Source organism: Artibeus jamaicensis, unplaced genomic scaffold (assembly GCF_021234435.1).
Source record: "Artibeus jamaicensis isolate MK-2021 breed Jamaican fruit bat unplaced genomic scaffold, CSHL_Jam_final contig_399, whole genome shotgun sequence".
Taxonomy (NCBI): domain Eukaryota; kingdom Metazoa; phylum Chordata; class Mammalia; order Chiroptera; family Phyllostomidae; genus Artibeus; species Artibeus jamaicensis.
The window spans coordinates 1,777,495-1,799,656 of record NW_026521816.1 but is presented as its reverse complement, the minus strand read 5'-3'; the positions used below and the strand labels follow the sequence as shown (position 1 = coordinate 1,799,656).

At 36.7% G+C, this 22,162-nt stretch overlaps 1 protein-coding gene and 1 pseudogene across 4 annotated transcripts in view; both read left to right on the top strand.

Moving 5' to 3' along the window:
* SEPTIN10 (septin 10) overlaps nt 1–22,162 on the top strand; it is a 98,164-nt gene that overhangs the window by 6,348 nt on the left and 69,654 nt on the right. For 3 of the 4 annotated variants that reach the window (XM_037167145.2, XM_053665261.1, XM_053665260.1), the window contains exons 2-4: nt 15,452–15,572; nt 15,957–16,152; nt 19,719–19,905. In XM_037167145.2, the coding sequence (XP_037023040.2) occupies nt 15,452–15,572; nt 15,957–16,152; nt 19,719–19,905 (504 nt within the window). The remainder of the gene's footprint in view (nt 1–15,451; nt 15,573–15,956; nt 16,153–19,718; nt 19,906–22,162) is intronic. The other variant, XM_037167146.2, reaches the window with a different exon arrangement.
* On the top strand, nt 13,745–15,012 carry LOC119065216 (60S ribosomal protein L4-like; annotated as a pseudogene).

Sequence of the window (22,162 nt, the reverse complement as noted above, 5' to 3'; positions counted from 1 at the left end):
ACCACCAGGGCTACAGTCTATGGTTAGATCCATTTTGAGTTAATTTAGGTCAAGGGTATTTTTTTTTTTTGGCCTAGTGATGCTACAGCACCATTTGTCAGTCCTCTTTTGAATTGCTTTTGTGCTTTTGTCAAAAATTAGTTGAACATATTTTTGTGGATCTGTTTCTGGGTTTTCTATTAGTAGAGCCTTAATTCTTGTCACTAAATAACTAGTCTTGAAATATAGTAGACTGATTCTTCTCACTTTATTTTCAAAATTTATAAATTTTAGTTAGTCTTATCAAATCATTTTGCTGGGATTTTTATAGGAATTATTTTAAATCTCTATGTCAATTTAGAAAGAATTGATACCTACTACATTGATTCTTCCAACTTATGGACAAATTATTTCTCTCAATATCTTCATGTTTTCTTTGATTTCTTTTATCAACATTATTTATCATACGAGTCCTAAATATGTTTTGTTATAGTCACAATAGTTCCCCCATTTTTCCAGTACATACATTCCAAGATCCCAATTAGATTTCTGAAACTATGGGTAGTTACCAAACTCTATACGTGTTATGTTTTTTTCTTATCCCCACACCGTCTCCACTTTAAAAGGAAGCATTTTATGGCTTCTCTTTAGCATATCCAAATTTCCAGCACCACTACTCAAGTTTGGGACTATTACAGTGTAAAATAAGGATTACTGAATATAAGCACTTCGGTACTGTTGATCTTACAGTTGAGACAATACTAAGTGAGTAACAAATGGGTAGCTTATACATAGTGTGGATACACTGGACAAGGGCATGATTTGCATCCTGAACAGGATGGTGTGAGATTTCATAATGCAATAAAAACTTAAGAATTTTTATAAAATTTTCCATTTAATATTTTCAAACTGGTTAATCATAGTAACTGAAACTATGAAGCAAAACCATGAACAAGGGGGAACTACAGTACACTTATTTCATTTCTATTTAGCAATTGTAAACTCTGTCTATACACTCAATCTTAAAATAATATGAAATGCCTTTCAATTGTATTTACCAATCATGAAAAAAGAACTTTAAAATTTTCTTATATATTTTTAAAAGTAAAGGGAACTTTAGGCATTTTTATCTTTTTTGGACATATTTTTACTTTTTTAGTGGTCTAGTAACCTCTAAAGATCTTTGCAAATATTTAAGTATTCAAGATATGTTATATGTGGATTTTTAATTGAATAATACCAAATGTAAAAGTGAATTTACTATGGCAAGGATTGTAGTGGTTGCATTATTACATATATAGTACCCCATGAACTGAGTACTATTTCCATTTTGGGGAGAATGAGGATTATCTTTTTCAAACTTTGTTGAACACACTGTCTTTTGTTTATGTTACCATTGTACCTCTTTACCCCAGGCCCTCATTCATGGCTTTGGCAATTACTTAGTGCATCAATAGTTTGCATCTGTTGCCACCCATAAACAATTAATTCTAACAGGCTTCTTAAGTCATACATTTATATTGGTGAAAATAGAGGTCTGGTTACCTACCACCTCAAAAGCCAAATTTGTGAAGCAGGTGCTGGTGCAAAAGGAAAGAGGTTTATTCAGGTGCTGCCCAACCTGAGAGAATGGTGGAACTCATTTCAAAGACCATCTCCTTAGCAGAACCAAGACAAAAGCCAGTGTCAGAGTTCCTGCTCCATTCTGAAGCACAGTTCTTCAAAGCCTACAGGCAGTTGCTAAGTAGTGACAGTCTCCGTCCAGTAGTCACAAGTAGTATAACTTGTTCCCACTGCTGTCTGTTTCAGATTCCTTCCTGGGAGCTTGTGAGTAGAGCCTGCAAAGCCATGGGCCATGCAGCTCCTAGGGCTGCAAGGTCACTTGCTGCTAAGCAAGAGAATGAGCGAGCTCACCAGCAAATTGTTACCAGGTGGGGTAGAGAAAGAAAGACAGACAGAGGGGCTCCCTGAGAATGCAGGTCTTGAGGTGGCAAGCCTGCGAGCAAGGTAGAGCAAAAGCGTATTTCTTTGTTCCCCTGGGATTATCTTAGCCTGGGTATGGGACTGACCCAAAGGATTCTCAAAATGACCAATCGACTTCCCAAACTTTCACATGCTTTGGTTGGGTCTTCCTTCTAAGCAATTGCTTCTTTTTTCTAGCCTAGACTGACAGGCCTCTTTAGTTTAGCACCTTCTGTGCCATTTTTACTTCTAAGGAGCCTGTGCCTGCCTTCCCCTGGTCCTACCTCCAATCTGGTATAGGAATGGTAGGGAGGGCTTTTTCCTCTCCCCAATTATCTTGCTTTTGCATGCTCAGTCTAAGAACCTCCCCTTGCCACCATCCAGCCTATAAGGAAGACTACTTGGGAGATGCCCTGGCACTTAGTAACAGACTGTCTACCAGTAAGTGTCATGTTCTCTTCTCTATTGTGACACAGGTCATTAAGATAATTCTAGGGGCTGTCTCTTTTAGGAGATGATAGGCTGCTTCTCATATAGTGCCAGAGAATCTGTTGTATAGAAAAGAATTATAATTTACAGTTTCCACATAACACTGAGGGCCAAAAGAACCCAGTACTGAATTGTAATTTGAACAAGTGGAGAAAATATTTTAATGTCATTTTTCATTTGCATACTTTGCTGTCCATTTCCTTTTTTATTGCTGTTTATAAAAAATTGTTTTAATAATTTTGTTTAACCTCAGATAGTCCAAGTTTTTGTTAGCTACTACTTTATTATGAAAATTTTAGTTTGAAAATTACTTTTAGTTTGAAAATTTTGTTATATCTTAATGAATTAACTTTTTCATTGAGGTATAATTTATGTAAACTGAAATTTACTTTTTTTTAAAAGATTTTATTTTTAGAGAGAAGGGAAGGGAGGGTGAAAGAGAGGGAGAGAAATGTCAATGTGCAAAAGGTGTATTGATTGGTTGCCTCTCATGTGCCCCCAACTGGGGACCCGGCCCTCAGCCCAGACATGTGCCCTGACCAGTAATTGAACCAGCAACCTTTTAGTTCACAGGCCAGTACTCAATCCACTGGGCCACATCAGCCAGGGTGAAATGTACTCTTTTTTAGTATAAAGTTTCATGAGTTTGGTAAGTGTGTATGGTTGTATGGCCACAATTGCAAACATGTAGAACAGTTCCATCACGCCTCCTCCCCAAACTTCTTTGTAGTCCTCATCCTAACCTATGACAATTACTGATCAATTTTGTGTTCCTATTGTTTTGCCTTTACTAGAATTTCATATGTATGGAATTATTATAGCCTTTGAGCTGGTTTCCTGAGCTAAGTGTGATGCTTTTGAGATTCATCCATGTTGCTGCATGTTTCTTTTCATTGTTGACTAATATTCCATTGTATGAATGTGACAATTTATTTTATAAATCCTTTCTCCAGTTGAACAACATTTGGGCTGCCTGCTGTTTTTAAGAGTTTTGAATGAAGTCACTGTATAGATGCACATACAGGTTTTTGTGTGAATATAAGTTTTCATTTCACTTAGGTTGATATCTAGGAGTAGGATTGCTGAATATGTTTAACTTAATAAAATGCCAAACTCTTTTGTACATGTTTTTGTACCAATTCACATTCCCAGCAGTAATGACTGAGAGTTCCAGTTGTCTTCATACTTGCCACTATTGTCAGTTTTTTAAAAAGTAATTCTGATATATATTTAGTAATATATCATAATTTAATTTTATTTCTCTAATGATTAATATTATTGAGCATCTTTTCATGTGCCTATTTGCCATCCCTGTATCCTTGTGAAGTTTCTGTTCAAATTCTCTCCCATTCTTAAAATTGAGTTATTGTCTAATTACTATTGAGTTATACAAATATTTAAAATAAATATATATATATCATAGTCATTTAAGTCCTTTATTAGATAAATGATTTACAGGTGTTTTATCTAAGAATGTGTCATGTTTTTTTTCTCTTACAGTTTTCTTTGAAGAACAGAAATTTTTTTAGTTTGTTAGTTCAATTTATCATTTTTTTTATGAATCATGCTTTTGGTGTTATAGCTAAGAAATCTTTGCCTAATGTAAGTCCACAAAGATTTTTTTGTAACTTTTCTCCTAGAAGTTTAAGGCTATTATTCATTTTCAGATCATTTTTGTATATGGTACAAGGTATGAAGGTATAAATCGAGTTTCTTTTTCTTTGGACATGGGAGTCCAGTTGTTCTGGCACCGTTTTTTAAAAAAGAGAATATGCTAACTTCCAGTGAAGATGGAGGTGTAGGTAGATATACTTTGCCTCCTCACACAACCAAAAGAAGGACAACAATAAATTTAAAAACAAAAAATAACTAGAACTAGCAGAAAATCAAACTGTATAGAAGTCCAACAACCAAGGAGTTAAGAAACATTCTTCCAAACGGGTAGGAAGAGCAGAGACCAGTAGCCAGGTCAGAGAAGAAATGGGGCACAGCGGAGGCTGTTTCTTCCCTTCACTGTTGGTCTCCTGTGCATTTTCCTTTATTTCACTTTTCATAGCTTTCTTTTTTTCCTCTATTTTGCGGCCATATTCAACCAATTCTGTGAGCATCCTGATTACCAGTGTTTTGAACTGTGGGTCTGATATGTTGGCTTACTCTTGATTGCTTAGTTGTATTTTTTTCTGGAGCTGTGATCTGTTCTTTCATTTGGTCCATATTTATATTTTTTTTTTTGTCTCAGTGGGTCTGTAATGTAGTAAGGAGAGGAGCCTTAGGTGTTTGCCAGGGCGGAGCAGCCCACATTTCTGCATTGTGGCACTGTCTGTAGGGAAGGGGTCAGAGCGGGAACAATGCCTCTGGCTTGCTCTGCTCTAGCCCCACTTTCCAACAAACTCTCCTGCAGGACTGGGAGTTTCTCTGCTGTGGCAATCCCTGCAGTATTTTGTAGCTAGCGGTTTTGAGTCTTTAGTTTCCTGCTCAGCCAGCCCTGCCTTGCCTGCATGATCATCTGTATTGCCATGCATCCTCTTTGTTCAGCTGCCTGTCTCCTGTCTCTGCCCTTCTTACCGGTCTAGATGGATGTTTCTCTAACCACTGGGTTGTTGGAGTTCCATGCAGTTTGATTTTCTGGCACTTCTGAATGCCAGAAGTTTTTACATTGGTTGTTAAACCTTCTTTTGGTTGTGCAAGAAAACAAATCATTTTACCTGTTGCCTCCACCTTGGCTGAAACTCCTGAAAAATTTCTCTGGCACTGTTTTTCTCTTTGGCCACTCTGCCTCTCCTTCTCTCTGCTCCAGCTGCTATGTGTCCTTGCTATTCCTCACATACAATAGTACACACCTGCCTCAGGATCTCTGCCATTCTTAGTTCTTTCTGCTCGGAATGCTTGAGTCAGTTGTGTAGATTACAAGTGAAAATTTGGTAATAATGACAATATTAGAATTCCTTTTCATTGTAAATATATTAATTAGATACAGGGTTTTTTTTTAGCAGTATCTGTATTTTCTTTTCATTTTTTCAGCTCTTTCACACTCACATGGCAACAAAATCTTATATGTCCTCCCAGGTATCTGATGATGAAGAGAGTATGTAGATGTATGTTGTACTCCAAATGCCCCTATTTTCAAGATAACTATTCAGAGAGAGGAAAGACTCTTGTTTGTACTTACCTTGAATGTGAATTAACTTTTATGTGGATTCAAGTTAAAAATTAATGATGGATTGAATAATTTTCATGTGTCCACTATCTCACTTGACATTAAGGAAATTAAAATTCAAACTGAAGACTAGCACTGCTTTTGAGGGGCATACGTGCAGAACTTGGTCGACATAGATAACTCCTTTAATTCTCTAGAGTGTAGGAAGTTGCTCAAAGGCCCCGTTAGATGCCTTCTTGAGTACAAGATGAGACCTTAATGTTTCCAGGGTCCTAAATGCACCTGGATAGGAGGGATGTGTTATAGTAATTCATATTAAAATTTATACTTAAAGAGAGAGAGTAAATTTAACTTGGTGAAATAGCTGTTTTTTTCCTTTTAAAAAGGAAAATTACAAATGTAAACATGAGTAATTCAATAAGATTAAATAATTTTCTTATGGTCTGTCCTTTAGTTAAGTCTCTCTATTTTTCTCTCTTCCCCCACACATGCTAAGGTCCCCACGCTTTTGATAAATCATAATTAGACCACCGAAATGCCATCTTTTTCATTCTTTTCTCTCATTGGTAATAATAGTATATTTCATCTTTATTTTATCCCCTTGAAGAATTTTTGAATTACTCTTTTTTTAAAAAGATTTTATTTATTTATTTTTAGGGAGGAAAAGGAAGGGGCTAGAAACATCGGTGTGTAGTTGCCTCTCATGTGCCCCCTGCTGGAGAGTTGGCCCACAACCCAGGCATGCGCCCTGACTGGGAATCGAACTAGCAACCTTTTGGTTCGAAGGCTGGCACTCAGTCCATGACACCACACCAGCCAGGGCCTTTTTGAATTACTCTTAATTTGTCTTCTAATAAGTTAATTTCATGAAACTACTATCACAATTATTAATAATCTTTTAGTGCTTACTCCTCATTTTTTCTGATCCCTCTTCAAATAAATTATGGTAACCAATTTTTTATTTTTGAAAAATTTCTTTTGTTTTCATGACATTAAAATTATATAGCTTTAGAGTTTCGGCCAACATGGAGGCACAGGAAGGAACGCTTCTCTTCCTCAGCCAAAAGAAACCAAAAGAAAGATAGCAAACAATCTAAAAACAGTAAAACCCAGAAGTGCCAGAAAATGAAACTGCATGGTACTGCAACAACCAGGAAGTTAAAGAAACTAGTAGGAGGGGTGGAGCTGAGCAGAGAGGTCACACAGCAAGGCTTCAGACTGTGTGTAAGGCAGGGCTGGCTGAACAGGAAACTAAAGACTCAAGGCTAGCTGCAAATGACTGTGGGGGTTGCCATGGCAGGATAAATTCCCAGTCTCACGTGGCACAATTCTTTGGAAAGTGGGTACAGCAGAGCAAGTGAGTATATTGTTCCCTCTCTAACCCCTCCCCCACAGACAGTGCAGCAAAGAGGGTTGCCACATTTTGGCCAATACCTGAGGTCCTGCCCCGTTACAACATAACTACCCAAAGTGAAATAAAGCAAAATATACAGTAACCAACAGTGAAGGGAACTCAAATCAATGATTTGGAACCAAAAGAAGAAATAAACATTCAACCAAAACAGAATGAAGAAACAATTCAAAAAAATGAGCAGCTTAGGAAACTCTGGAACAACTTGAAACATCCCAACATTTGAATCATAGGGGTGCCAGAAGGAGAAGAAGAAGAGCAAGAATTTGAAAACTTATTTGAACAAATAATGAAGGAAAACTTCCTGAATCTGGTGAAAGAAATAAACTTCCAAGAAGTCCAGGAAACCCAGAGAGTCCCAAAGAAATTGGACCCAAAGAGGAACACACCAAGGCACATCATCATTAAGGTACCCAAGATTAAAGATAAAGAGAGAAACTTAAAGCAGCAAGATGAAAGGAGAGAGTTATCTACAAAGGAGTTCCCATCAGACTCCTGTCAGCTGATTTCTCAAAAGAAACCTTGCAGGCAAGAAGGGGCTGGATAGAAATACTTGAAGTCATGAAAGTCAAGGACCTACATCCAAGATGACTCTCTCCAGCAAAGCTATCATTTAGAATGGAAGGGCAGATAATGTGCTTCCCAGACAAGGTCAAGTTAAAGGAGTCCATCATTCTCAAGCTCTTATTACATGACATGTTAAAGGGACTTATCAAAGAAATACGAGAAGATCAAAAACTATGAACAGTAAAATGACAACAAACTTGTAACTATCAACAACTGAACCTAAAAAAGCAAAAACAAAAACTAAGCAGCAAGTACAATAGGAACACAATTAGAGAAATGGACATCACATGGAGGTTCTTCAGTGAGGAGGAGGAGGAGAGGAAGAATGTAGGGGGGAAGGTATAGGTAATAAGTATAATTGGTAGGCACAAAATAGGGAGAGGTTAAGAATGGTATAGAGGGACTTCTGCCAAGATGGAGGCGTAGGTGGAAACACTTTGCCTCCTCCCACAACCAAATCTAAAAACAAAGTTTTAACAACAGTAAACTCAGCCAAGCCACAGAAAATCGGACAATACCGAGTCCAACAACAACGAACTGCTCAGCTAAACCGGTGAGAGGGGTGGAGCCAGCAGCGGAGTGGGTCGGTTGAAAAAGATCCCTCGACCTGGACGCACAGACAGCCCAGGGCGTGGATTCCAGGTGTGGGGTAACAATGGGAGGATGCAGGGAAGACGCAGGCAGCTGGCTGACCGTGGTCTCGCATTTCCGCACAGATAAACCAGCAAAGAAGTAAGCATTGAGACAGACCGCGCAGGCCTCAGCACAGGGTGGTGGACTGACCATGGTCACACATTTGAGCGCAGATAAACAGGTGGGGGGGGCGAGCGGTGAGAAGTGGAGAGGACCGCTATTGCTCCCTCTCTGACCCCGCCCCCACATACAGCATCACAAACCAGCGACCTGGGTTGCACTGCCCTGGTGAACACCTAAGGCACCTCTCCTCATAAGTAACAGGCATGAACAGATCAAAACATGGCTCAAGAACACCTCAGAGCCCCAGAGCCAATAAACCTAAGCACACAAGAAATTGCCAACCTATCAGAGGCACAGTTCAAAACACTGGTGATCAGGATGCTCACAGAACTGGTTGATTTTAGTCACAAATTAGAGGAACATATGACAGCTAAACTAATTGAAATGAAGGGAAATGCACAAGAAACCAATAGTGATGGAAAGGAAACTGGGAATCAAATCAAAGGAGCAGACCACAAGGAAGGAAAAAATGACCAAACAGAAAAATATGAAGAAACAATAATTCAAACAAATGAGGAGAGGCTAAGGAACCTCCAGGACATCTTTAAATGTTCCCACATCCAAATTATAGGGGTACCAGAAGGGGAAGAGGAACAGCCACCAGTGGAAAACTTCGTTGAACAAATAATAAAGTAGAACTTCCCCAATCTGGCAAAGGAAATAGACTTCCAGGAAATCCAGGAAGCTCAGAGAGTCCCAAAGCAGTTGGACCCAAGAAGGAACACACCAAGGCACATCATAATTATATTAGCCAAGATGAAAATGAAGGAGAGAATCCTAGAAGCAGCAAGAGATAAGGGGACAGTCACCTACAAAGGAGTTCCCATCAGATTGTCAACTGATTTCTCAAAAGAGACCCTACAGGCAAGAAAGGGCTGGAAAGAAGTATTCCAGGTCGTGAAAGGCAAGGACCTACAACCTAGATTGCTCTATCCAGCAAAGCTTTCATTTAGAATGGAAGGACAGATAAAGTGCTTCTCAGATAAGGTCAAGTTCAAGGAGTTCATCATCACCAAGCCCTTATTATATGAAATGTTAAAGGGACTTATCTAAGAAAAAGAAGATAAAAAAGATGAACAGTGAAAGGACAGCAAACTGACAATTATTAAAAACCACATCTAAAACAAAAGCAAACTAAGAGGACAGCTAGATCAGGAGTGAACCATAGAAATGAAGATCACATGAAGGGTTAGCAACAGGGGAGTGGGAGAAGGAGAAGGGGGGAGAAGGTACAGAAAATAAGTAGCATAGACCATAGGTAGAAAATAGATAGGAGAGAGAGTAAGAATAGTATGGGAAATATAGAATCTAAAGAACTTGAGACACGTGGTCATAAACTAAAGGGGTGGAATGGTGGGGGAGGGGTGTGCAGGGTGGAGGGGAATGAAGGGGGGAAACAGAACAATTGTAATGGCATAATCAATATAAAAAAAGAATGGTATAGAAAACAGACGTCAAAGAACTTATATGGACAATCCATGGACATGAACTAAGTGGAAGAATGCTGAAGGGTTGTGGGTGTGTAGGGCAGAGGGGTGATGAAGGGGGAAAAATTAGGAAAAGTAGAATAACATAAAATATACTTTAAAAATTATATAGCTTTAGAACCAGAAGGATTTCTACAGTTGTTTAGTTCAACTTTTGCACTTGCTTATTAGCAATAAGTATTATTTTAATCTTGAATACTTTCATGACTGGGGAAAATAATGTTTCCTTACTCTTTTTTAATTATAAAATCATATGCTTATGTGACTAAAAAGTATTTAAAGGCCACCAAAGAAAATACAGCGTAATGGTTTTGTGTTGCTTCATAACAAATTGCCACAAATTTAGCTGCTTAAAACAGCACCTGTTTATTAGCTCACACTTCTTTAGATCGGAAAGCCAGGCACAGCACAGCTGGCTTCTTTGCCCAAGGCCTCACACTCAGGATGTTGGCTGGCTGGATTCTTACCTGGAGCCTCCCCTTCAAAACTCAGGTTATTGACAGAATTCTGTTCCTTGGCCAGTTACTAGCAGGTCCTCATCATTCTTAGGTCCTTATCATGTGTCTCCCTTTTTATCCATATAGCAAGGGAGAACTTGAATCCCCTTCTTGTCTCAAACCCAATTCTCTAGAAGTGCTCAGCTCTTTCTATACCACACTTTGTGATTGTAGCTTTGAGTAGAAATTGTAAGTCCTGAAATTTTGTTCTTTTACAGAATTGTTTTACTGTTCTAAATCTTCTACATTTCCATATAATTTTATGATCAGCTTGTCAGTTATTATTTTGACTGTATATATTTGGATTTTGTTATTTTATCCAATTCGACAGTTTCCTTCTTTTAATTGAAATGTTTTGTCCTGCACTGTCTGGTAGGGTAGCCATTAGCCACATGTGGCCATTTAAATTTAAATTAGTTAAAATTAAATAAAATTTTATTTTATTAAATTAAATTCCTCAGTTACATTGGTTACATTTCAAGTGCTTAATATCTATCTGCATGTGACTAGTGAGTATCTGTTGCACAGCTCAGATATAGAAAATTTCCATCATTATAGAAAGTCCTACTGGACAGCACTAGTGTACATCATTTATCTTTAATTTAATTATAGATATTTCTGAATTTAAGTCTGTCAGTTTGCTCTTTGTCCTTTTTTTCCTTTTCCTACCTTCTTTTAGATTAATGAAGTTTTTATGATTGCATTTTATAGCTAATATGGCTTATTAGCTATATTTCTGTTTTTCTAAAAATAAATTTTAAATAGTAATTGATAAAGGCTTCAATTGACACACCACCCTCAAACAATATTATAGTAGTTTGTGAATAATACAGAAATATTACAACAGTATATCTCCATTCCCCTTCCTATCCTTTATGCTGTTATTATACATTCTACTTCTCCATGTATTATAAATCCTGTAATAATTGTTTTTGCTTTAAACATTCAGTTATATTTTCAAGAAATTTAAACATGGAAGGAGCTCTCTCACATTTACTCATTTTATTATTTCTAAAATTAAGTTTATTGGGGTGACATTGGTTAATAATATTACATAGGTTTCTTTTTTTAATTTGTTGTTCAAGTACAGTCGTCTCCATTTCCACTACACCACATCCCCAACCCCACCCATTCTTGCTTCCTACCCTTGAACCTAACCCCTTTAATTTTGTCCATGTGTCCTTTATACATGTTCCTTAATGTCCCTTTTCCTATTATTCCCCTCCCCATTACTGTCAGTTTGTTCTTTATTTCAGTGTCTCTGGTTGTATTTTGCTAGCTTGTTTGTTTTCTTTATTAAGTTCCACTTACAGGTGAGATCATATGGTATTTGTCTTTTACTGCCTGGCTCACTTCACTTAGGATATGCTCTCCAGTTCCATCCATGCTATTGAGAAGGGTAGTAGCTCCTTTCTTTCTGCTGCATAGCATTCCATTGCGTAAATGTACCACAGTTTTTTTTTTATCTCATTTACTGATGGGCACTTCCAATACTTGGCTATTGTAAATTGTGCTGCTATGAATAATGGGGTGCATAGGTTCTTTTGCATTGGTGTTTTAGGACTCTTAGGGTATAATCCCAGCAATGGTATTGCTGGGTCAACTGCCAACCTGAGTTTCCATCTTTTGTTATTTCCTTTCTCTCAAAGAACTTTTTTTTTTTTTTTTTTTTTTTTAAGATTTTATTTATTTATCTTTAGAGGGGAGGAGGGGGGAAATTATGTTTTTTAACATCTCATATAGTGTAGGTCTACTTACAATGACTTTTCTCAGATTTTGTCAACAGATGTCTTCATTTTGCCTTCATTGGTAAAGAATATCTTTCACTTGATAATAGAATTCTTGGTTGCCATTTTTTTCTTTTGGCATTTTATTGATGTTGTTCTGTTGTTTCCTGGTTAGCATTGTTTCTTATGAGAAACCTATAGTCATTTTATGTTTCACTTGTATATAGTCTGTCTCCCATACCTGGTTGCTCATAAAGTTTTCCTTTATCTTTATTCTTAAACAGTTTGCTCTGACATGCCTACTTATGGTACCTTTGGATTTTCCCACTGTAGTTTGCTGAAATTCTTTGATCTCTGAGTTGATGTTTAGAAAATTGAAAAATCTTTGGTCACTCTTACTCAGATATTTTCTTCCTCCATTCTCTTGCCTGCGTCTTTCTTCACCTGCTGTTTCAATTATAGGTACGTTAGATTATTTGGTATTGTCCCATAGTTTTTTGAGTCTCTGTTATAGTTTTATTTTTTTCTGTGAGAGAATTTTAACTTGGATAATAACTATTGCAACAAATCTCTGTTCCATGGTTTGATCTTCCATTCTCTTTGTTGCCTCTTGTTGTTGAGAGCTTTCTTTAATATCTCATGATTCCCTCTGATGTCACCTATTATATCCATCTCTTTCCTGTGGAAAAGTGTGTATTTTTCTTTCTTAGTATGATTACTATAGCTATTTTAAAGTTCTTATGAGATAATTAACTTTTGGTTCATTTGTGGATCTCTTTCTGTTGACTTCTTTTTCCTTGAGTATGAATTCAGTTTTTCTGCTTCTATATGGTAGTTTTTTATTGTATAGGAGATATTGTGAATGATACATTGAGGAGGTGTTGGATTCTGTTTTCTTTTTTTTTGAAGAGTATTGACCTTTGTTCTAACAGGCAAGTTATTGGCTGGTCACATTGACTATGTTGAGCTTTTGTTATAGTCATTGTTAGAGCAGGACTACTTCAGTTGTGCCTTCTATATTAGGGAGCATTTCTGACTCCTGAGATGTGATTCTTATTCCTAACATATAGCCCATATAGGTTTTCATTGGGAAGCCTTAAAGTGTTTGCCAAGCACCTTTAATTTACAGACTCAAAATTCAAGCTTCCCAGGATGGCTCTCTTGAACACTCTGTGTAACTTCTTGTTCCTATTTTTACCCTGCTAGGCTCTTTGTATTCATCTGATACATGTGCAAATCAACAGTCAGCCAAGGATTTGAGGGAAGTTTATTTAAAGGTTTTGGACTCCCTCCTTTCTGTAATTTTCTCCTTCAATTCTCACCTGATTTACATGGCCTTTTCTCCAACTGACTTACCAACCCAGTAAGACTGCCACTTGCATTTTGAGCTCTGTCTTCCTTGTGCAACAATGACTGGGTAGTACCCTCAGGGGAAAAGCTAGAAAATATTTCACCTTATATGTTTTTCTTGTCTCAAGAGTTTCCACTTCAATGTCTACCAGCCTTTGGTTATACTCCAGTACTTAAAAAATTGATTATAGTTATTATTAATAGGAAGGTTAGGTGACTTTGTTATTCTGCCATTACTGGGTGCTAGGACTGTACCTATAATTTTGTATTGTACTTTTTTCACATATGTTAATATAAGAACCAGTGCTTATCCATTGACACATATGAGAGTATTCCAAAAAAGAGGGAATCATCTGGCAAAAATGTCATTTTTGTCTGCTGTGTTTAAGGCTTCCATTCAACCAGATACTGTGAAATTTGTTCACACCAAGTTGTGCAAAAACAGTAGACAGCCCTATGCTGTCACTGAGTTGGCAGGCCATCAAACCAGTCTTGGGGTACTGCCAGAGCTATGACTCAAATTCCCAGAGTTTAAAGTGGTGGAACTCATCAGTCTGATCAGGGCGATTTTGGAAATATGTATCATCCACATGTTTGTACCAACCCAAACCTGGTGGCATTGGCTCCACAGAGTGAACATGATGTGCCATCAAGCTCTCTGCCTTGGCTGGTCATGCCTAAAGGTCATCATATTGAGGAAGTTCCTAAATTTCCTTTTGTGGTTGAAGATAAAGTTGAAGGCTACGAGATTACGGGGGCTGATTTGCTTCTTAAGAAACTTAAGGCCTGAATGTTATTTAAAAAGTCCATGCCTCTCAGTGAATGAGAGATGGCAAGAGCAAGATGAGAAACCATCCTAGTATCCAGCACAGAGGACTTTGCATTATCCAAAATAGAATTTTTAAATACAAAATTGTAAATTTATTCTTACCTATTTAACCTTCAGTCACCTTCAAACTACTTTCCATTTGATGCAATAAACCTATTGAGATTTTTTTTCACTACTCAGAACAGTTTTTGAACTTGTGATTTTGATGCCATTTAGTGTTTCTGCCATTTTTTATTTCCCCTCTTTCACATCAGCAAACCATTTCCCTTTGAGAACTCTTTTCATCTGGGGAAACACAAAAAATGTCTCTTGGAGTGAAGATAGAGTAAATAGGGTAGGACATGGGGGTTGTACCATCTTTAGTCAAAAACTTCTTTTTGACTTCTGAACACTCAGCTTGCAGTGTGGACAGGTACATTCATAAATCACCCATTATGAAATGGGCAAATGTGTTCAGAGAGTCTTTAAAAAAATTCACTGAAGTGTAATGCAGCCTGTCACAACAGTGCCAACTGGTACACTTGTACAGAACACTCACCTAACAGGGGAAGCCTATGCTGCAAGAGGCTCACCCACCAGAGGATAGGTGGGGGGTCCCCCCTCGTGTAATGAGGATAACGGTATCATCAAAGCCTTCAGAAACATCCTTGGAATTTCTCTGTATAATGTAAACAAACTGAACACTTTGAAACTGCTCCTGATGGGCATGTGGGCTGTTACTACATTTGGATTAAAAGTACTCTCTGCAAGTTAGATGATCCGTATGGCACTACCACAGAAGAAAACAAACCTGCAGCATAAACTTAACTCTGTTCATACCACAAAGGTCAAATCACTGTGGACAGGTAATTTTTAATAAAAATCTGATCAAAGGCAAAAAAATCCCCAAATTAAAATGTTGTTAGAAATGTACCACAAAATGACTTTAAACATTTTGTTTTATAAATGAATGCCCCAAATAAACTGCCATTTGTTTTACAAATGAGCAGTTTACTTGGATAGTTTTTTCTTTTGAGAATCAAATATTTTAATGTTATAAGTGCTGCTGAACTCATTATATGAAGAGAAGAAATACATGTTTTCAGGGTCTGGACACATTTCTCACAAATTTACTTAGTTGTATCTTGGGGAGGTAAAATTATAAAATTTTAAGTTTCTTTGATATATTTATTCTTTCAAACTTCTTTATATCCTGTCTTAGTAAAGGTTTTGTTTTTGTTGTTGCTATTTTTTTCTTTAGCAGAAAAGAGAAAATATTCGTCCTTTGACTATGTGTGGCCACGTTGGTTTTGAGAATTTGCCTGATCAGCTGGTCAACAGATCCATTCAGCAAGGCTTCTGCTTCAATATTCTCTGTGTTGGTCAGTGCCAGACTCTTCCTCTAAGTTATTCCTTCATGTTCCTTTTGCTTACTTCATTCTTGTAAAGCTGTGTGGTGCTCATGTTATCAATTTGAGGTAATGATCACAGATTTTGTTCAGTTACTTACATTTTATGAGTTTTTTTTCACCTGTACTGCTTTAAGTATTTCATTACTTCAGATTTCTGAGTAACTTAGCATACTTACTCAATTTTATGTTCTACTAATGACTTAGTGGACTGACCTTAGCATGTATTTCTTGGACAAATCAGCCTTTGAAATATTAGAAATATTTGGGGTTCTTGAAGCCACTCTGAGAGTTTACAGTTCTATTTTTTCTTATCCATCCTGTGCACTTTTGAAGATGTACCTTTGTTTCTTTCAGGGGAGACTGGAATTGGAAAATCAATGCTGATTGATACATTGTTTAATACTAATTTTGAAGACCATGAATCCTCACATTTTTACCCACATGTTAGACTTAAAGCTCAGACATATGAACTCCAAGAAAGTAATGTTCGATTGAAATTGACCATTGTGAATACAGTGGGATTTGGTGACCAAATGAACAAACAAGAAAGGTACGTTTTCTTTTTGTAGTAAAACAAGTTTTTTTTTACTTCAGGACATTTGTATTCTCTTACCATGTGCTATGATTTGATTTTCTACTATGGAAATCCATACCTTTCCTCCCAGTCTTCTAATTGTTTTAATCATTAAGCAATATTTTGCTCTAACAAATGTAATTTTTTAAAAATTTTTATTTTATTGATTATGCCATTACAGTTGTTCTATTCCCCCCTTCATTTCCCTCCACCCTGCACTGCCCCACCCCACCATTCCCCCTTTTAGTTTATGACCATGTGTCTCAAGTTCTTTAGATTCTATATTTCCCATACTGTTCTTGCCCTCCCCCTATCTATTTTCTACCTAACATCTATGCTACTTATTTTCTGTACCTTCTCCCCCCTTCTCCTCCTCCCACTCCCCTGTTGCTAACCCTCCATGAGATCTTCATTTCTATGGTTCTGCTCCTGATCTAGCTGTCCTCTTAGTTTGCTTTTGTTTTAGATGTGGTTGTTAATAACTGTGAGTTTGCTGTCCTTTCACTGTTCATCTTTTTTATCTTCTTTTTATTAGAAAAGTCCCTTTAACATTTCATATAATAATGGCTTGGTGATGATGAACTCCTTGAATTTGATCTTATCTGAGAAGCACTTTATCTGTCCTTCCATTCTAAATGAAAGTTTTGCTGGATAGAGCAATCTTGGTTGTAGGTCTTTGGATTTCATGACTTGGAATATTTCTTTCCAGCCCTTTCTTGCCTGTAGGGTCTCTTTTGAGAAATCAGTTGACAGTCTGATGGGAACTCCTTTGTAGGTGACTGTCCCCTTAGCTCTTGCTGCTTCTAGGATTCTCTCTTTCATTTTAATCTTGGCTAATATAATTATGATGTGCCTTGGTGTGTTTCTTCTTGGGTCCAACTGCTTTGGGACTCTCTGAGCTTTCTGGATTTCCTGGAAGTCTATTTCCTTTGTCAGATTGGGGAAATTCTCCTTAATTATTTGTTCAACTAAGTTTTCCACTGGTGGTTGTTCCTTTCCCCCTTCTGGTACCCCTATAATTTGGATGTTGGAGCATTTAAAGATGTCCTGGAGGTTCCTAAGTCACTCCTCATTTTTTTGAATTCTTGTTTCTTCATATTTTCCTGTTTGGTCATTTTTTCCTTCTTTTTGGTTCAGTCCCTTGATTTGAGTCCCAGTTTCCTTTTCATCACTATTGGTTTCCTGTGCAATTCCCTTCATTTCAATTAGTTTAGCTGTCATATGTTCCTCTAATTTGTGACTAAAATCAACCAGTTCTGTGAGCATCCTGATCACCAGTGTTTTGAATTGTGCATCTGAAAGTTTTGCAATTTCTTTATCGCTTAGAGTTGTGGGCTCTGGGGCCTTGAGATCTTCTTGAGCCATTTTTGGTCTGTTCCCACCGGTCCAGCTGAAGCATTCATTGTTTCAGACTTCCAAAAAGTTCAATTTTCTGTGTTCTGGCTGTGTTTTCTGTTGCTAATATTTTGTTGTCTCTAAACTTGGTTGTGTGAGAAAGCACGGTGTCTCCACCTATGCCTCCATCTTGGTGGAAGTCCCAAATTGACATTTTTATATTCAGTTACCTAATTTCCCTAGCATAATTTGAAATTCATCATTAAAATGTCTATTTCAGCTAAAATAGTTTTAATTCTTTTCTGATATGCCAATTCATTCTATTTTAAGTGATTTTTACTAATTTTCAGGCAAGACTAAATTCAATGAGGGGAAAAAAACAAGACATACAATGGCAAATATCTAATGGCCAAATCCATGGATTTTTTTTTTTTTTGAGATTCTAACCAAATTAGCTAAGTACATTATAATGCATTACAGGAAACTTTTGATAATGAAGTTTCTTTTTTATATTATGTCATTATTCTGTGAAATTTAAACTAAGAAAAGGCGAAACAGATTGGGGTAAAGCAAAAACTTTTGTTCCTATTTCTTTTTTAGAAAGTATGTATTTTCATCATTAGAGGTAATTTCCTGCTTTTCTAAAGTTTGCTTCAGAGAGAAAATATTTTGCATAATAGTTTTTACATAAAGAGTTATGTAACTTACGTCAGCCTTTTCAGCATATTTGTGTGTTCTGCTTTAAATTTCAAGAAATGATTTGTGTGCACTTTTTGAAGAAGCAGATTAGTGGCAGAGGCAAAGGCCTGTGACATGTTGTTATAAGTCATACTAATTTTTTAAGTAATTTTCTATATGGCGACCTTGTATGGCTTTATAAATTTATACTTTGATATCTGGCACTTTTGATGCTGCCATACATGGAATCTTTTAAAAGTATTTCATTTTCTATGGAAATATTGATTTTAATATAGCAACTTCTGTAAATTCTCTGATTAATTCCAACAGTTTATCTTTAATATTGTTTAGATTTTCTATGCATGTACTAGTATAATCTACAAATAATGACATTTATATGACTTCCTTTTCAATTCTTCTGCTTTTCTTTTTAAATGTTTTATTGATGTCTAATTTACATAAAAATGCACCAATTTTTGAAGTATATAGTTCAATTAGTTTTGACAAATGTATAGCTTTGAAACCAACACTATGGTTAGAATATAGGAAAAGTCCAGCGTCTTGGGTACTTTCCTCACATGCATATACATGTGCACATCAGTGCTTCACCAAAGGCAAAAGATGGGCCCTTTCTAGATCTCCAATGCTTTCTGTTGGTGCAGCTCCTTTTTTCCAGTGTTCTTGTCTATAAATTCTAGTTGCTTTGGCCTCCCTGACTGCTATGTATATGTCTTCAACTCATAGAACTGGCCAGGATCTATTCTCTCTTTGGTGCTATGCCCTGGAAACTGAAACCTAGGGCAAATTACTATGGACATAGCATATTATTTAACTGAGAAAATGTGTGAGTATCAATAACTTAAAAGATATATATTTTTTAGATTTTATTTATTTATCTTTAGAGGGGAAGGGAAGGAGAGAGGGAGAGAAACATCAATGTATGGTTGCCTTTCATGCATCCCTTGCTGGGAACTGGCCTGCAGGGCAATGGCCTGCTACCCAGGCATGTACCCTGACTGGGAATCAAACCATGATCCTCTGGTTCGCAGGCCCCGCGCTCAATCCACTGAGCTACACCAGCCAGGGCTCTCAATAACTTAAAAGATATTTAAGTCAAATTCTATAACTTCTTGCTTCTCACATTAGATTTGTATGGCATAAAAAGCATTAACATATCAAGGAGGAAAGGCTCACATCAAATGAAAGTATCAAATCAGAAATGCAGTTAAATGTGGGAGCCTTGTTAGGAAGGGATCTGTTATGTGAATGAATGTGAGAATGAAGCGATGTAAATTCAATATCATTTCTATAAAACAGTTTAAAACATGGGTTATTCCGATAGTTTTAAAGTACTACCTCAATACATGCATATTTTGCACAATTTGTTTTATTACTTAAAGTTATCTGTTCAGCATACTGTGTTTATTAATTGATGAAAATATAGATCTCAAACTTCAGAGTTACATAAGTATCTTATTAAGGTAGCATGAATATGTCTTATTCAATATTTAAATAATTATTATTTTTAGCTACCAACCAATAGTTGACTACATAGATGCTCAGTTTGAGGCCTATCTCCAAGAAGAACTGAAGATTAAGCGTTCTCTCTTTAACTACCATGATTCTCGTATCCATGTGTGCCTCTACTTCATCTCACCAACAGGCCACTCTTTGAAGACACTTGATCTCTTAACCATGAAGAGTCTTGACAGCAAGGTGGGTTTGGAAAAGGAATCAACTTATCCTGCTTTAATATTGACTTCGAATTATTAAAATATCTTTATGATAATATATGTATAACTTTTATTTTGTGCATTTTAAAAACATTTGATAAGTTTCAGTCTTAGGTGATTTTCCAGAGAAATTCAGTTTAAAAGATGACATGCAAAGAAAAAACATTAACATAAAATTTTAGTTCTTTTTTAATGGTTAAATTGCCTGTCAGAATATGGGGATTCATTTACCTATTCTTAAAAAAAAATCTATCAGTACTACATTCCTTTTAATTAATTACTGAATAATACTCCATTTTATGGATATTTCATATTTTATCTACTCAACAGTTGATGGGCATTTGGGGTTTTGGCTATCATAAATAATGCTGCATGGTTACATGTTTTTAGTTCTCTTGGCTATATACCTAGGAGCGAAATTGCTGGGACACATAGGTTATTAGTTTATTTGCTAGAGCTGCTGTAACAAAATACCACACACTGAGACAGAGGCTTAAATAACAAATTAATTTTCTCACAGTTCTGGAAGCTAGAAGTCTAAAGTCAAGGTGTCAGCCGGTTTGGTTTCTGCTGAGGCCCCTCTCCTTTACTTGCAAATGCATCCACAAACTCTAATTTTGCTCTTGCTAAAATAGTTTCCTTTGATGACATAACTTCTAGGGTCTTATGTTAAAAAAATTGGGAGAGGGGAAAAACAGGTGTGTATACACGCATGACAGAAAATCCCTTTCTTCGCATTTGGTTAGTAACACTTGGAAACCTCTTTTGAGAATCTTTATACCACTGCTGTTTTATAATAACCAGCATATAGATGGACAGGGTACAACTAGGACTGTCTACTCCTCTCTATACAGTAAAAATCCCGGAGTCCAGAGTCCTGGTGGAATTTAGTTTTGGAGACTGGAAGTTTGAGATCAGGGTGCCAGCATGGTTGTGTGAGGGCCATCTTCCCAGTTGCAGACTTCTCACTGTGTCCTCACATGGTGAAAGAAACATTTACATTTTTTAAATGTAGAATTTACTTGACACTAATTTTACTTTATGACACTCTTAAGTGAGAAGTTAATTGACAAAGGTTAATATCTAATGTTTTATCACATTATTGCAAATTATATTTTAATGTGAACTATACCAAGAAAACCTATATTTAAATTTCTGAACCAAGGAGAGATATGTAAATTCAGGGAGCTATAAAAATATTATATACAAATGAACTCTCTTTGGATTTTTATCTAAAAGGTGATTAAAGGCTACTGTCTTTTTTTAAAAAGATTTTATTTATTTATCTTTAGAGGGGAAGGGAAGGAGAAAGGGAGAGAAATATCAATGTGTGGTTGCCTTCTCGTGCGTCCCCTGCTGGGAACTGGCCTGCAACCCAGGCATGTGTCCTGACTGGGAATCAAACCTCGATCCTCTGGTTCACAGGCCTGCGCTCAATCCACTGAGCTACACCAGCCAGGGCTAAAGGCTACATTCTTATACTAAAAAAATACAGAGGTTTTCTGTAACCTCTGAGAATATGAGAAATTCAGCTTTCATTATCCTGGCTAATAATTTTATGAGATAATATTCAGAAAGTAAGGGCATTTGGCCATTACTACTTTCTATATAAACATCACTGTGGAAAGCATGAAGGCCTGCTAGTGAAGTCTTGGTAAATAGATTTATTTACTTTTTACTAGTTGTAGTCCCTGCCTTTAGCAGTAACTTGATGAAGCTTATATGATAGCCTGTTCATCTGATAGATTTTCTAACCATTTAGCCAGTTATTTTCCTTGTTTGGTCTGATTATATGGAAGTTTATATTTATTAATGGAACATAAAAGTAAGGATGTGTAACTGTGTCTTAGCAAGACAGAAGCAACGTGATGTAGTTTGTATAAATATAGCATTTGGTGTCAGTAAAGGCAGGTTTTAAATATTAACTCTGTCACTTAATAACTACATGTTCTTGGACAAGTTCTTTAGCCCTCTGAGCCTCAGTCTCCTCACGTCTAAAATAAAACTAAGGAATTATGTTGTGTCCTCCAGCTTATAGGTAGTGATGCTCTTGGCCAGGAACACCTGAGGTATTCCTGCAAATGTATTTATTCATATTGTGAACCCCATAGACATCGCTCCTCCCTACTGCCGCCACCACCAGGGTCTCAGTGTCATGGCTGCACCAACGATCGTGTTTCTTAGTATGATCTCAGGATACACGTCAACAAGAAACTATCAGAAAACTTTGAAGAACAAGA